Here is a 15484-nt window from a genome sequence, read left to right as displayed (position 1 = left end):
TGTCAAAAAGTAGACAGAAACACCTTGAAACATTACAATTTTCTTCCACCCTTGCCACAGAAAAAGAGAATGTGTCTCTCACAGTTCATTCCTCTTTCCTAAGGACAGGCTTGATTAAGAAAGTATAGCTTATGAGATTTGATGGCAAGGGCCACGACTTAATTGGAATGGCAACTTCCTTAACTGGAATGCCTTCAGATGATTTGGCAAAAGTACTGAACAGCCTCAACTCACTGAAACCCCTTGCAATATTGAGCCCTAAGTGATAATCAAATAGGTAACTCATCTGTCATGCTGATGGTAACCTGTCTCCTTAGGTAAGGCTTCAAATGTTGCTTCAACTCCTCCTTCCAAGCAAGTTTTTTCATCAGGCTGGCATTATCATATGACTTTCCAGATTTTTGGTGGACTAATCTAAGGGTAAAATTAACAAGAGTGCCTACGTTCCATTTTCAAAAGTGACTGAGGTGCCTGAATTATTTAGGCACTTTTGAAAATTTTACCCTGTGTGCATTTCAGTTGGGAGCAGAGGTGCTGGGGAGAACTGTTGAGGCATGATGTATTTACCTTAACTCTTTAGTGAGCCAGCATGTTTAGACTAAGTACAGCACAGCAATGATAGAAGCAAGAAAAATTTCAGATAATATAGCATTATGACTCATTTGGTCAGAGACCATCTAGCAGGGCATTCAACCTAAGTAGTCTGTGCTAGTAAGTTCTATAGATGGTGGTGGATTTCCCACTTCACACATGCGGCTGACGAAGTGGGTATTCACCCATGAAAGCTTATGCTCCAATACATCTGTTAGTCTATAAGGTGCCACAGGACTCTTTGCTACTTCATACAGCAGCTATAGTTAGGATATATAAACTAAAGTATAGGAATAAGCAAGTTCTGCTAATTGAGTTTTTGTAAATTAACATTCTAGAAAATCTACAAAAAGAACTTTATAAATGTGCACATATTTACCTGTACGGATGTTATTAATGAACTTCTGAATTCACCCTTGAGACATTAGGACAAATTGTGAGGTTTTTTCCCACATGAAAATGAAATATAGTGCTACCTTTGACTCCTAATACTGAGAGGAATTCAGTTCTGACTGGTCATCCATGCAGAATCCAAATGTATAAGTACATATGTTGGTTTTGTGTTTATTAATCTCTAAAATAAAACTCTAATCCTTCACACCATTATCGCTGTTATGTCCCATAATTTGTTAACTTAAAAGCTGAAGTAGAAAAGAAAAGGAATTTTTAAGTCTGTGCCATATAATTCTTAATCTACATGGTTAAAATCTATTATTGCAATGCTGTTTAGACTTCTTATATTCAAGCATAATCTGACTATGCTGCGTATCAGGATTTTAATCTTTATGGATTAACAGATTTACAGGTTATGGTATTTCAGCATCACAACATGGTATTACATCATGCACAATATTTTAAAAATATATTTAAACATTGACAACCTATGTAAGAGCTACATATTACTACAGTACAGCAATATAGTATACAAAGTATTTTACAAATTCTAATTAGACAGAACCTTGCCTTGAGGAGTCAACAAAAATGCAGGCCACTTGACAAAAATAAAACAGCAGGCTGTTGCAAGCACAGCAGGCAATGTGCAAAAGACAGACTCAAGAGTGGGAGGAAAGAAGATAAGCAGAGAATCGAGTTCATGGGTACGTCTACACTATGGGATTATTCTGATTTTACATAAACCGGTTTTGTAAAACAGATTGTATAAAGTCGAGTGCACGCGGCCACACTAAGCACATTAATTCGATGGTGTGAGTCCATGGTCCAAGGCTAGCTTCAATTTCTGGAGTGTTGCACTGTGGGTAGCTATCCCGTAGCTATCCCATAGTTCCCGCAGTCTCCCCCGCCCCTTGGAATTCTGGGTTGAGAGCCCAGTGCCCGATGGGGCAAAAATCATTGTCGCAGGTGGTTCTGGGTACAGCCTCACCCCTCCCTTTGTGAAAGCAGCAAACAACCATTTCGCGCCTTTTTTCCTGGGTGAACTGTGCAAACACCACAGCACAGCAAGCATGGACCCTGCTCAGATCAATACCACAATCGTGGCCATTGTAAACACCTCGCGCATTCTCCTGCAGTCTATGCTGAACCGGGACCTGCAAAGCCAGGCGAGGAGGAGGCGGCGGCTACGGCAGAGCAGCAACGAGATTGATGAGGACATGGACACAGAATTATCTCAAACCGCAGACCCCTGCACTTTGGAGATCCTGCCAATGGCAGGTTCTAGCAGTTGAAACCCGATTTGGGTCTGGGAAAAAAGCACAGACTGGTGGACCGCATATTTGCGGGTGTGGGACGATTCGCAGTGGCTGCGAAACTTTTGCATGCATAAGGCACTTCATGGAACTTGTGACTTGCTTCCCTGCCTGAAGACGCCACAATATGTCAAGATGAGAGCAGCCCTCACAGTGGAAGCAAGCGGCAATAGCCCTCTGGAACTTGCAAGCCAGACAGCACAGTCAGTCGGAATCAATTTGGAGTGGGAAATCTACTGTGGGGCTGGCTGTGATGCAAGTAGCCAAAGCAATCATTAAGCTGCTGCTACGAAAGGTTGTGACTCTGGGAAACGTGCAGGTCATAGTGGATGGCTTTGCTGCAATGGGATTCCTGTAACTGTGGGGGGGCACAGATGGAACCCATATCCCTATCTTGGCCCCGGAGCACCAGGGCACCGAGTACATAAACACAGGTACGTTTTCAGTGGTGCTGCAAGCACTGGTGGATCACAAGGGACGTTTCACCAACATTCACATGGGATGGCCAGGAAGGTTCATGACGCTCGTGTCTTCAAGACTGCGCTCTGTTTAAACTGCTCGAGCAAGGGAATTACTTCCCAGACCAAAAACAAAAGTGGGGATGTTGAAATGCCTGTAGTTACTGGGTGACCCCAGCCTACCCCTTGATGCCATGGCTCATGAAGCCATACACAGGCAGCCTGGACAGTGTCAGCGTTGCAACATACAGGCTGCACAAGGCAGGATGGTGGTAGAATGTGCATTTGGCAATTAAAAGGTCGCTGGCACACATTACTGACTCGCTCAGACCAGCCAAACCAAATGTCCCGTTGTTATGCTGCTTGCTGTGTGCTCCACAATCTCTGTGAGAGTAGGGGGAGACGTTTATGGCGGGTTGGCAAGGCTGAGGCAAATCGACGCTGGCGCTGATTAGGCGCAGCAGACACATCAGGTGCGATTAGAAGAGCACACCGACGAAGCAGTGCCGCATCAAGATAGTTTTGAAAAGAGTTTCATCATTGGCCGGGTACGGTTGTACTGCTGTGTTTTTCCTCTTCATGAACCTCCCCCCCCCCCCCTTATTGACTCTTCCCGTAAGCAACTCCACCCCTCCCTCTTCGATTACAGCTTGCTTAAGGAAATAAAGTCACTAATTGTTTAATAAATCATGTATCTTTATAAACGTCATTCCCGGTTAAGTCCCACCCTCCCCCTATCAATTAAGCTTGCTTAAGGAAATAAAGTCCACTATCGTTTAAAAAATGCATGTATCATTAATTAAAAAGTATTTAAAAAGAGGCAGAGAACTGACAAGTATCCCGGGTGTGGTTTGGAAGGAGGATAGGAGGGATGGAAAAGGCCATTAAACACATTCGTGTAATGACAGCCTTTGGTTGGAACTGTCACGGGGTGGGTGGCAGGTTGCACGAAGCCTTCCCCAGTTTTCTTATCACGTCTGGGTGAGCAAGATATGAAATGGTGAGTGGTGAGGGTGTTTTACACAGGGCTGCCAGCGGGACACTCTGGTGACCCCGCTGCTCTTCCTAAAGAACCACCAGACGTCGGAGCGATTCAGTTTGATCACGCAGAAGCTCCAGCGTTGCATTCCGCCACCGCTGTCTCCTGCCGCCACCTCTCAATCTCGAGCGTTCTCTCCTATCCTTCAGTTTGGTTCTCCTATCACCACGTCATGGCATCTTCCTGTACTTGCTTATCCAACGTCCTTTCCACTCATTTCAGATGAGCTCTTTCACTCGCGGTCGTTACTTCATGATTTCCGAGAACAATTTCATCTGCGCGTCTTCTTTTCCTTCACCTTACTTGAGATAGCCTTTCGGTGATGGAGTAGGGAGACTGAAAAAATGTGCAGCTGCATGAGGGTAGTGGAAAAAGAAGGAGAGGAGTATATTAAAATTATACATTGTTACATGAACATGCTATATACTCTTTCACAGTGAAACAATACTATTACCTTACATAGGCATATGGTGATTCATACAAGTCGCATTTGCTTCTTAATATTGAGTGCCTGCAACCTGGTGTTACAGATCTCACAGAAAAGAGGTCCGGGATCAGATCACTTGTATAGAGGCCAGTAAGCCACGTTCTTTCGGTTTCTCCAGCCTTCATATACACAGTGCCCTCTTGAGCTTCTTCCTGTACATGCAGCACAGGCCAAACCCCCCGCCAATCCAATTTCTCTAGGGACTGCTTTAACCCCTCCCCTCACTGTCATGGCCTGAGTATCAGGAAGATCACTGCTAATCACCTCCCTTTCCACCCCAAACCGCGTGGCTGAGTAGCTGGCAGATCTCCTGCTAGCCAAACCAAAGGAAGTCAAGCGCTATCCCTTCCCCCCTCGCCCACTGGCTACGCTGCAAGGAAGGATCTTTTAAGCAACACCCAGTAAGGAAAATGGCCATCTCTTTTCCCCTTAATTAAATTCTGAATTTCAACTAGGTTAACATGAACGATATCACCTGCTGAGGATAAACAGCGAGATAAAGAACGGATGTTTCTTGAATCAGCAATCACGGGACCATATGCAGCTGATTGCTTTGTCATTGCAATGATACTGATTCTTGCTACATGCATGGCGGTGGTAAAGTGTCCTAACATGTGACGGAACAAGGCTCTCGTTGCCCAGAAAACCTTCTGCAAAGCGCGTTTGGAGACCTCCAGGACGCTTCGGAGGATTCCTTGGAGAAGATCCGCCCATCCCCAGACATTGTTAAGAAACTTCTCTAGTAATAACGTTACTGCCGCGAAGCAATCCCAGCCCTCATGGCAAATCATCATGTAAAAAACGCTTGCTTTTAAAACCATGGGTTTAATTACAGAGGTACACTCACCAGAGGTCGCTCTCCATGGCTTTACATGCTGCAGCAGCTTTTGGAGGGCTTGGAGGGTAAATTCCATCTGGGTCACAAAGAAGCTCCTGGCTGTTGGGTAACGGAGTGCTGTGTGCTCGCTGCAAGGTGTGTCCCCTCTCCTCTTCCCTCCTCCTCCTCCTCCTCCTCTTCCCCTCCGCAAAGAATCATAGCCATAGGTTGAGATTACAACCCCACCATTCGAATCCACACATACAGGGGTGGTATGGTGCACAGCCAAATGATGAATGAATTGCATGCAGCTCAGCAGTAGAAGCAGCAGTTTCGGCCCTGACCCGGACCTTCCGTTTGGCTGCTTTGTTTTCGTAGGACTTTCTGATGCTCCTTAACTTTCACTCTGGCACTGGCATTGAGTCCCTGGTCTGGCCTTTTTCCATCAACAGCCTTGGAAATTTGTTTTTCAAATGTTTTTTTCCATTTCGTCTTTTGGACACGGAGTTCTGGTTAGCAACTGAATCCTCTCCCCATAATAGCGATAAAGATCCAGTACCTTCCGTGCAAGTCCATGTGGACTCGTTCCGATCTCAAACTGCATTTCTACCTGCTGATGAAGCCTGTGTGGTCACCTGTGCTGATCAGAGCTCCAGGCTGGGCAAACAGGAAATGAAATTCAAAAGTTCGCAGGGCTTTTCCTGTATACCTGGCCAGTGCATCCGAGTTCAGATTGCTGTCCAGAGCAGTCACAGTGGTGCACTGTGAGATACCGCCCAGAGGCAAATACTATTGATTTGCGGCCACATTAACCGTAATCTGATATGGTAATACCGATTTTAGCACTACTCCTCTCGTCAGGGAGGAGTACAGAAACTGATTTAAAGAGCCCTTTATATCGATATAAAGGGCCTCCTAGTGTGGACGGGTACAGCGCTAAATCGGTTTAACGCTGCTAAAATCAGTTTAAACGCATAGTGTAGACCAGGCCCATGATGGAGGGTAGGAGGAAAAAAGGGCTAATAAGTTAGAGGCAGGGTCTGAGCTGCAAAAGCCTTAGCATGACAGCCTAATGGGAGCTTCTGAACATAAACCACATCTCAAAAGAACAGTAATGATCTTCAATAAAAGATCGTCAGTGATTTTTGCTTCCAAAAAGCAATTCACTTATGTACAACTGAGGTTGAGAGGGCATTAAAAGTCAGTCTCTGATCTGCTTGGAAGCTAAAGATTCCAAAGCATTCTTTGATGGAACATGCATTTGCAATAATCTCCTTGGGCCCAAATTTCACTTTTTCCATCACTGTTGTGCTCTGAGATTTTTTGGAATAAGGTACCAAATACTACTTTTCAGTTAAAATAATTTAAGGCAATTCGGATTTAGTTTACATAATATATCTTAACTCTGCCCCTTTGCACACATGCTTTACAATATGGCCTTCTGTTACATAGTCATGCAACATACCTGTAGGTGCAGTAGCAAAAATGAACATATCTAATAATTTAGGTGACTGAAAACTAATAATTTCATATTCTATTATATTGAATTGCTTACCAAATACTTTCACACTGCCCACTGATCATATAACTAAGACTCTTGTAATATACACACATAAGGAACAAAAATTAAGATGAAAGTGTGAAACAATCTAAATTGCCTGATTTTTGCAAGATCAAAATGTCAACCTTAACACTGTATTTAAAAAGAATCTTCCTATTTAAAGAGAAGCTCACAATTTAAGAAGTGCACAAAACTGTGAGTTAACACTCTTCATTGTAGATACTACTGTGGAAGCCAATTAACTACAGAGTTTGATGTTTACTCATCTAGAGCAGCAGCAACTCCCTTCTTATCACCTACCATTGTTTATTTTTAATTTTAAATGATACACATTAGTAATGAGAGCTAGTGAACATTTGCATTCTGACAAAGTTTCTTTGATTGCAAGGTCTCCAGGGCAAGGACAGTCCCCACCCCCCTACAGAGATAAGCAACTTCTTGGTACTTAGCAAAACTTGATAAAGACTTTGCCCAGGAAAGAAAGGTAACTGAGTAAACAATGAATGAAGTATCAGAGGGGTAGCCGTGTTAGTCTGGATCTGTAAAAGCAGCAGAGAATCCTGTGGCACCTTATAGACTAACAGACGTTTTGGAGCGTGAGCTTTCGTGGGTGAATACCCACTTCGTCAGACGCAGGTGCTTGTGACGAATGTATCTAAATACAATACAGCTACTTATTGAACTGACTCAACCTGTTTTTTTGTTTTTTTTTCTGTTTGCAGTAGACTAATCCAATCATTCCCCTAGCACTTGCTTAGTGTGACTCCTATAATTAATCAATGGAGTATCACTTATACTTCTAGTGGATCATCATTTGAGTGTTAGACCAGAAATTAACATTTTATGAACTACTGCTCACTGCTGCAAGGTGCTGAGCATCTCCAATCCATCTAATCACTTAACCTGCCGTTCATCTGCAGCAACTGCACCTTCACACAGCAAGATTCTGAGCATTCTGTCCCCTACATGATATTTTCTCCATCTAAGGCACAAACTGTACTACAGTCAAGTCAAAACCAAGTTTCTTTAAAATTTGAAGATTTGCAGGATAACATCATTACACTCATACTGCAGATTAAAGAGAAAGGGGAATTCTTTGAGCACAGAAAACCTCTAAGCATTTCCATTACTTTTGCCTTTTCCCAGGATTACCCCTTGATAAAACAGCCATAGTTCAAACAACTGACCAGGCCTTGACTAAAAGTGCTATTTTAACAGTAACTGCAGTTTTGCTGCTACATTACTATAATCCCGAAACGAATTGTGATGCAAAAGCTTGACGTGCATGAGATACTTTGTTGTGATTATCCAATCTAAGCATCAAGGTTTAATGCATCTTAGTTCTATCCCCTCCACCAATGGTTTACATTAGTTTGTGTCTAATTTTTTTTAGCCTCCTGTTTCTGCAGACCCCTGCACATTATAATTTCATAGACTTTAAGACATGAAGGGGACGATTAGATCATCTAGTCTGGCCTTCACTATGTGATGCTGGTTTATGGTCTTAAACTAGGGGATTTCAGGAAGGCTGGAGCAAGGAGGGGAAATAGACAAAGACTTCTGCTTTGTTGGAGCCTCACCTTAATATGCATAATACTAACCTGACAACAGGGAGAGGCTGCCAGAATATCATAGGTATACATGGTTCCCAGTTGATGCCAGCTTCCATCCCATCGGGACTTGCACTTAATGCAGATAATTTTGTGAACTCCTTCTAAGCAGTCGACACAAACAGCATAGAGGTGCATAAGTCTTCCTGTGGACAGGAAACACATTTCTTAAGGAAAGGAGGCATTATACAAAAGGTTTAAGCAGACATTTCCTGTAATGTGCCATTTTCTCATTATACAAATAATAATTTTTAAGAAGGAGAATGACAAAGTACATAATGTTACTTTATAGACTGGCCCAAAATGTTTTCTAAAGGGGCAAAAAGGTCCAACTTTAAAAAAAAAAAAAAGGGATGTCATATCCTCAATATTCTCTTTGCTGGAGGACTTTGGCAAAATATTATGAGGACCTGGAAAGTGGTGACTTTCCAACTCCAATAATTCATCCACTCTCAATTCCCACCACAAGGAGGAAGAGTTGCAGCTCACTTGCCAGTCTGGTGTGACAATTATATTCAAGTCTGCCAAATATCTTGCCAAGATCTTCCAGCAAAGAGAAGGAAATAAGGACGTGTCATTCCTAATGTGAGAAACCATAAAAAAGCAGAAAAGAGCAAAACTGCAACTCTGAGTTTTGCTTGGCAGTACACTTTAAGGCATGAGCAAGTGATGCTTTAATGCAAATTGCTTTTTCAGATCTCAATACAAACATTAAAATACCATGTAGTATATTAGACACTTTCAATTCCAGTGTGAAGTGTTAAAATAACTCCCTCTCCCTCTCATATTTAATCACGGACTCCCTATGAATTGTCAAGAGTTGGAAAAATTACACTGACTTCCATAGCTGTCAGACAGTTCAGACTTCAAGACTGACTATTTACTTTATAAAAACAAACAGACTTATCAGTAGAGACTTACCCCAAGATACAAAATTCAGATGAGAGTATAAAAAGCTTCACACAAGTTTTGGGGATCCAGTATTTTGATCTGGGCTCATTCCGTGTTATTAAACTGAGGATTGGCTATTTCACTATGTACATATATACTATAATAAAAAAACCATCATCCTATATTTTACATTACTGGTATGCAAGAAAGTTATGATCTAATATTCAACTACAAATACCATCTACAAACGAGTTGTGTGTTGTGATTTTGTGCTTTTCAGGAAACAGACTGTGCTCTTATGAATCAACATCTTGAATGTACAATTTCTTAATCAAAAGTAATGAATTCATGAATCTAGCAGCTGCTTTGGAAAAGATCTCAAAATATACAAAGTGTGTGGAAGCCAAAAAGTACAATTAGTCTATATCAGAGATTTTAAACGTTTTCTCTCTCTCTTTTTTTTTTTTTTTTTTTTTAAAGCAAACCTTTTTGGAGAAATGGAGTGGAAAGTAAAGCCATTTAACAAAACAGATAAAGCTTCCAATTATTTTTGCATTCCTGTAACTATGAACTGGTAAAAAAGTGTTCCCAGTCTGTGAAAAATGTATGAGTTTTAAAGCTAAATTCTACTATCTTCAAAAAATAGTTTATTATCCAAGTTCTATTACTCGGACCCTGCCTTACAATGCTCCTAGAGTACAAATACATCAAGATCGGTTGTTAGAGTGACTATCTGGAAATGTAATCTTTGACATAATTCCATGCATTAGAAATCTTTTACTGTATACCAAGATTAATAACTTTTTTTATAGAAGACAGCTTTAAATGTACTTTACAGTATTCATAGCTTCTGCACACACAGAAATATTTCATCTTCTCCACCATTAATTTTGAGATTCCTAGTTAAATGGCTTGATGGCTAAATCACTCATTGAAATAAAGAAATGATTTAACTCAGGAGGGAAACAGTGCCCTGGAACAGAGACTCACAGTTTAACTTTGTGTGTTAAAATGTGCACTAAGAAGATTACATTTAATCTTCTTGTAACAAATCACTCTACTTAAGACAAAGGAAAGTAAACTTCAACCATTTAGGCAATCTCCTTGGATCTAGTATTTCCATAGGTGTACATAAATCTACTGAAAGTTAGAAAGCAATTAATGAAATACACATAAATAATAGTCATGTTAAAAAGAGTTTCAGATTATTTTTGGCAAGTGTTAAATTGATACATGACATTTTAATTGTTGCAAAAGTATTGATTAAATTTAGCAAAACCATGAGCACATTATGCACATCTCCTCCAAAAAAGGAACAAACACTATTGCCCCATATCACTACATTCTGTTTATGCTACATATTTATCTTAGATCATTTGCTCTTTGTCACTTTTTTCCCTTTGAAGTACATTAGGTATTATGGAAACAATACTGTTAGCATGGACAGAGCTTAGTGACTTAGTGCAATGTTATATTTATACCATTGTTTGTTAAATCAAGTAATGGGTACTATGGGTACCCATTATATAATGGGTATTATGACCATGCATGGAATATAACAAATTTAATGAACAGGAAAAAATGCATCTTAAAAATACTTGCTTTACGGGATTGTCTTACTCCCACTTTCTTGCTTTTTCCATTAAACTCACAAAGTAATCCCTGCTGTGTCAAGTTGTAATAATTCTATATACACTTGTCTTGTGCAGATTGTTGCTCCCCTTCTTTGGTCAATCTCATAGATCGCCTGTACGTGTGTGTGTGTGTCCAGTTAGAAGTAGCAAGGCATAGCCTTCTTAATCCTATATATTATGTTAGCCCATCACCCTCTTTCTCACAACAAAATAACTTACTGGTTGTTGGGCTTTTATTTAAATCAAACTGGCCCCCAGCAAGCTATCCAGCCACAAAGTGGCATGACAGGCTCCTCTGGTAGATGTCTAATTTCAGCCCCTAATTTAGCCTGCAACAGGAAATTCAATTTTGAGACAATGCATGACTTACTGTAAGACTCTCAGCAAATAAGGCAGTGCATGTGCAGTGCAACACAGACTGGCTGGAAAACCATTACATGCTGTACCTGGAACCTTGAAGGAAAGTCCCTTACTTGTAGAATTAATAGCAAGGTAGGTCAATGTTTACACCTCCCAACCTATACAACACATCCCTTTTTAATGAGCATACTTATACCAAGCTTGATTACTTCAGATTTGACCCAATGATAAGCTAGAAATGAATTTAGGTTTTACAAAAGCACTTGCTGCATGGGGACGCAAATCTAAAACGAAATGCACAAAAAGCAGTTCAATCATTTTAAAGAGACTCAACATGACTGACAAGACAACCTGTACCTTGAAGGTGACAGGGAACATCATATTCAATTTCATCATGTCTCGATGGACTAAGGAACAAGGTTCCATCCACTAGCGGAAACTGTTCAAATACGGGCAGTGCCCTGTGGCACAGCGCACAGTTTACAACATTCCTGTGGCTGGCACTAAGTGCTGCAAGAATAAATTTCCGTAGGTCCTCCCCTTGACCCACTTGGGCATCATCTTCCATCCGCACATGGAAAGTATTCAGTTTATGCCTGGGTATATGAGTAAGTAGCTCAGATAGGTCAAGCCTCCTTAAAAATTGCACAGGCGCATCAAAATGTCCCGATCTATGCATTTGCAATCCAGATGCCCCATAATCAAAATGGGCATTCCTGAACATGCCACCACCAGTCATGTTCTTTTTATGAGGTTCTAAGTGAATGGCGTTCTTTAAAAATTCTCCTAAATATCGTGACGAACGAGGGCCACTAAAATGTGCAGGGGCAAGAATAGAGTAGCCTGTAGGAGGGGACTGGCCAGGAGAGCCACAGGGAGAACGAACTGCATAGCTCCCACTAACTATGCCTTTCTCTTGAGAGTTCTGCCTGTCCATAGAATGCCTTCGCTGGATATCATGATTTAAACCTTTTTGTGGCTTGTTGACAGGTCTGCACTTTTTAGCATCTTCCACAGATTCTGCCATGGACCTGCCTGTGCTCTTCTCTGAAACCGACTTTTTCTTCTTCTCATCCTGCATTCGCTTCACTTGGTACCAGTCTGTGTCTTTCTTTAAGTGACCCTGCCCACATCGGCAGGAGCAAAAGCGAAAAGCAAGATCATATCCCTTTTTTGTCCACATGTTTTGACGACACTGCTTTTCATTCCAACTTCTTGCTCTGCCAATGCAGTTAAACTGAACAAGAATGCTGCTTTCCCACTCATAAAAACATTGAAGGTGCATCCAGGTGCTGTAGGGACAATGTTCATTGTTGCATACAACCTTCTGGTAGTCATCTTTTTCTAGATCAACAGGCCTTCCAAAGCTACAGATCAGTGGAGTAGCACAAGGTGCTTCTGTGGGATATAAAACAGAGACATTAGTACCTTACGCTGAATGCAATTTATTTGCAATACTTATTTTAGGTTTGCCTGATCAGATGTATAAAGGAATCCACCACAATTACTGATTTACTGTCATGGTTTTACAAACTGAAAAACTTTTGCAACATAACCAAGATTAGAAAAAAACTGCTACATTAAGGCTCTCATTCTACAGAGACTTAAACGCTTTTGTCACTTTACGTTCATGAATGGTCCCACTAAGTGGCACTATTCAGGCATATAAAGTGACACATATTAAGCCTTTGCAAGACTGGGTTCTTAGTGTGCCTTTGGGTATTAATAGTTTTTCTTTTGTTGTTTCTAGTGTTGCATGTGGGTCAAGTCCTAAAGCCTATACAGAGCAAGTATATGACAGGTCTATGCGGGGTGCTCACTAAGAGCCAAAAGGCAAAAGTCCTTCTCTCGGAGTCTGTCCATGGCCATGACTACACCCTCAAGCCTAGAGTAGTCTCTGTGGCCGATGCAGCTGCCTCCTTGACTTGGTTTGTCTGCATATTCACCATACCCCTCTTCGGCCATGCTAGGACGCAGGGACCTCTGGCAGAGCCACCACTCTGTTAAGATGAGTTCCTGTCTGCATCCTGTAGAACTTGCCCACACCGGTATTGCCCTGGCCTCTTCTTTTGTCATTCAGTGTTGAACACATTCTAAAACAATATGCATTTCCTCACTCTTTGGGGGCGAAGCCAGACTTTTTGGCACCTGCTCCCCTACCTGGTGTAAACTTTGCTTGTGCCAATCAGAAACGAACACACACAGGTTTTGGGCCCCGTCCCCTATGACACTTCTATGATGTCATAGTAGGTACTTTAGGCCGGCCTGCCATGTGCAGGCAGGGAGAGGAGAAAGAAGAACGAATCCTGTGTATTCTGTGTACACCCGTAACCGAGCCTGATCACTTCGAAGCCTCTCTCTCAGCTCACGTGTTTCAAACAGGGTTTCTACATTTGCCGGTCGTTATGCGTTGGTTTGTATTTGTAAGTATCAATTAGTACTAAATGCTGCATCTTTGTTTATAAATATTGTTAATAGATATTTTAATCATTGTGTGTTTTAAGTTTTATTAACTCTACTAGCTAATCATACGCTGCTCCCCTACCCCTTGTAACTATCCCCAATAAAACTTTAAATTGATTAATTTTAGTTGTGTGTGTGTGTGTGATGTCTGCGTTTGCGTGTAGCATACTGCTCCTTGCATCCCTTACCTATATAGTCCATTTGCCACGTGCAGCCTGGTAAATAACAGGCCTGATTTCCTTTTGCCCCCCAACATACGTGCAATTTACATGGGCGTCACGAACAGGATGCAAGGAGTTGGCCATTGCCCTGTATGCATGCTGCAGACCGCGCAGATAATTGGAAAACTTGAACAGTTCCCAAATTTGCAGTCTTACCTTTTTTACTAGCCAAAATTCGACTATCCAAGTAATGAATGGAATCTTTCCTTGGCTCGGGTAGTTAATAAAATCTAAAGGCTATATGTACCATTAACCTGGCAGATAACGGGATGCCTCCTTTCGGTGCCACGACGCTTTAGTTGGTCAGCCAGCCGATTGTTCCCTGCAGCGCTCATGCAGGAGACTGTGGAGACCTCGTGCTTGCCGATCCGTCGGTCAGCTTTGAAGAGAACGTAGCCGCATTGTTAAGAAACTCGGAGTTACGCGTTTCCAAATGGATTTCCCACTCAGAATACCGATGATCGCACACAAATGATTATGCCAAATATAAAAGAATAAATTAGTTAAGCAAAACCAAAAAAGTTGCAACCGTGATATTAAAATCTGAGGATGTTTCCACCATCCTGTTCAGCGATGATATGCCAGGCCGTCGATCTTGGCTCTGTCTCCACGGGGGCACAATGTTTGCAGCCAAACAGGCAGCCAGGCTCTCCTAAAGATGATAATGAGGAGAAGACGGAAAAGGTAGAGCCCATCCCTACCCCCCCCCCAGTCCTCTCTCGGAAAATTTGCCACCCCCATATGAAGCCCTATAACTCCTTTGTGTCCAGCTCTGCCAACAGCCCAGAGTTTAGCTGAATCTGAAACGTGTAGCAGAAGCTTGGGTGCCTATTGCGGATACCTAAAACTAAATAGACGCACAACAGTGCACATCACGCAGGTTACTGAACTGCAAACACGTACTCAAGGCCGAAACTTAAAGCAGTTTTTTAAAGGAAAGCACGAAAAACAATGAGCACCAATGGTTTGGGTCGGGCGGCTAGCCTGTAGAACACGAGAGAGAATTGGATGGACCGCGAGGAGAGGCCAGCCATCTTAGCCAAACGGCCAATTGGGCACGAGGCTTCCGGGTCATTGCTTTATTAAATAATCGCATTTGGCCACTTACCACCCGGCAGCTGCCATTTGTAGCAATGCAAGCAGTTTTAAGGTATATATCCCCCGGGAAGCCTTAGGACGTCCACACAATTTAATATGGCCATCACAGGAGCTTCCATAGCCCTGTGGCGATCCACTCGAAATCCACTTATTTAACTGTTCAACAGCAATTGGTGGCCACACCCTTTATACATGTTACTGATCCCACTCAAAGTTCTCTGTCTCAGCACAGACAGTTGATTTGCATTAGAAGCTGCCCTGAGCTGCACCGGTGCCATGCTGCACTGCATTTGCGGCCGTTCGCAGATCCATCTTAACGTTATTTGAAAGTGGTTAGTAAAATTAAGTTGTTACTGCTACCCCCGCTGTGTCCTCCCAGTGATTCGCCACAAAAAAACTCCAAAGAGTCAGTTTAATCCCCAAAAATATCCGAGCGAACTAAAGCTGAACGGGCAACGATTTGGCTCTCTTTAACAAAGGAATCGTCAAAGAAGCCATGCGAAATCAGACCAAGACAGCAATATAGCTGAAACAAGCCTAGGCTGGAA

The 15484-nt window shown here is 42.1% G+C and overlaps 1 protein-coding gene and 1 long non-coding RNA gene across 3 annotated transcripts in view; one reads left to right on the top strand and one right to left on the bottom strand.

The window, feature by feature from the left end:
• The window catches only part of HECA (hdc homolog, cell cycle regulator), a 46527-nt gene that overhangs the window by 4821 nt on the left and 26222 nt on the right, over window positions 1-15484 (bottom strand). For both annotated transcript variants that reach the window (XM_032769226.2, XM_032769229.2), the window contains exons 2-3: window positions 11512-12552; window positions 8261-8415 (exon numbers count right to left, since the gene is read on the bottom strand). In XM_032769226.2, the coding sequence (XP_032625117.1) occupies window positions 8261-8415; window positions 11512-12552 (1196 nt within the window). The remainder of the gene's footprint in view (window positions 1-8260; window positions 8416-11511; window positions 12553-15484) is intronic.
• Window positions 6-8619, top strand: LOC142046580 (uncharacterized). Its single transcript, XR_012655557.1, has 3 exons — window positions 6-1680; window positions 6087-7167; window positions 7296-8619. It is a non-coding gene; the product is annotated as an uncharacterized LOC142046580 (long non-coding RNA).

Source organism: Chelonoidis abingdonii, chromosome 3, assembly GCF_003597395.2.
Source record: "Chelonoidis abingdonii isolate Lonesome George chromosome 3, CheloAbing_2.0, whole genome shotgun sequence".
Lineage (NCBI taxonomy): Eukaryota > Metazoa > Chordata > Testudines > Testudinidae > Chelonoidis > Chelonoidis abingdonii.
The sequence above is the reverse complement of the archived record's forward strand: the minus strand, read 5'-3'. Positions and strand labels throughout refer to the sequence as shown.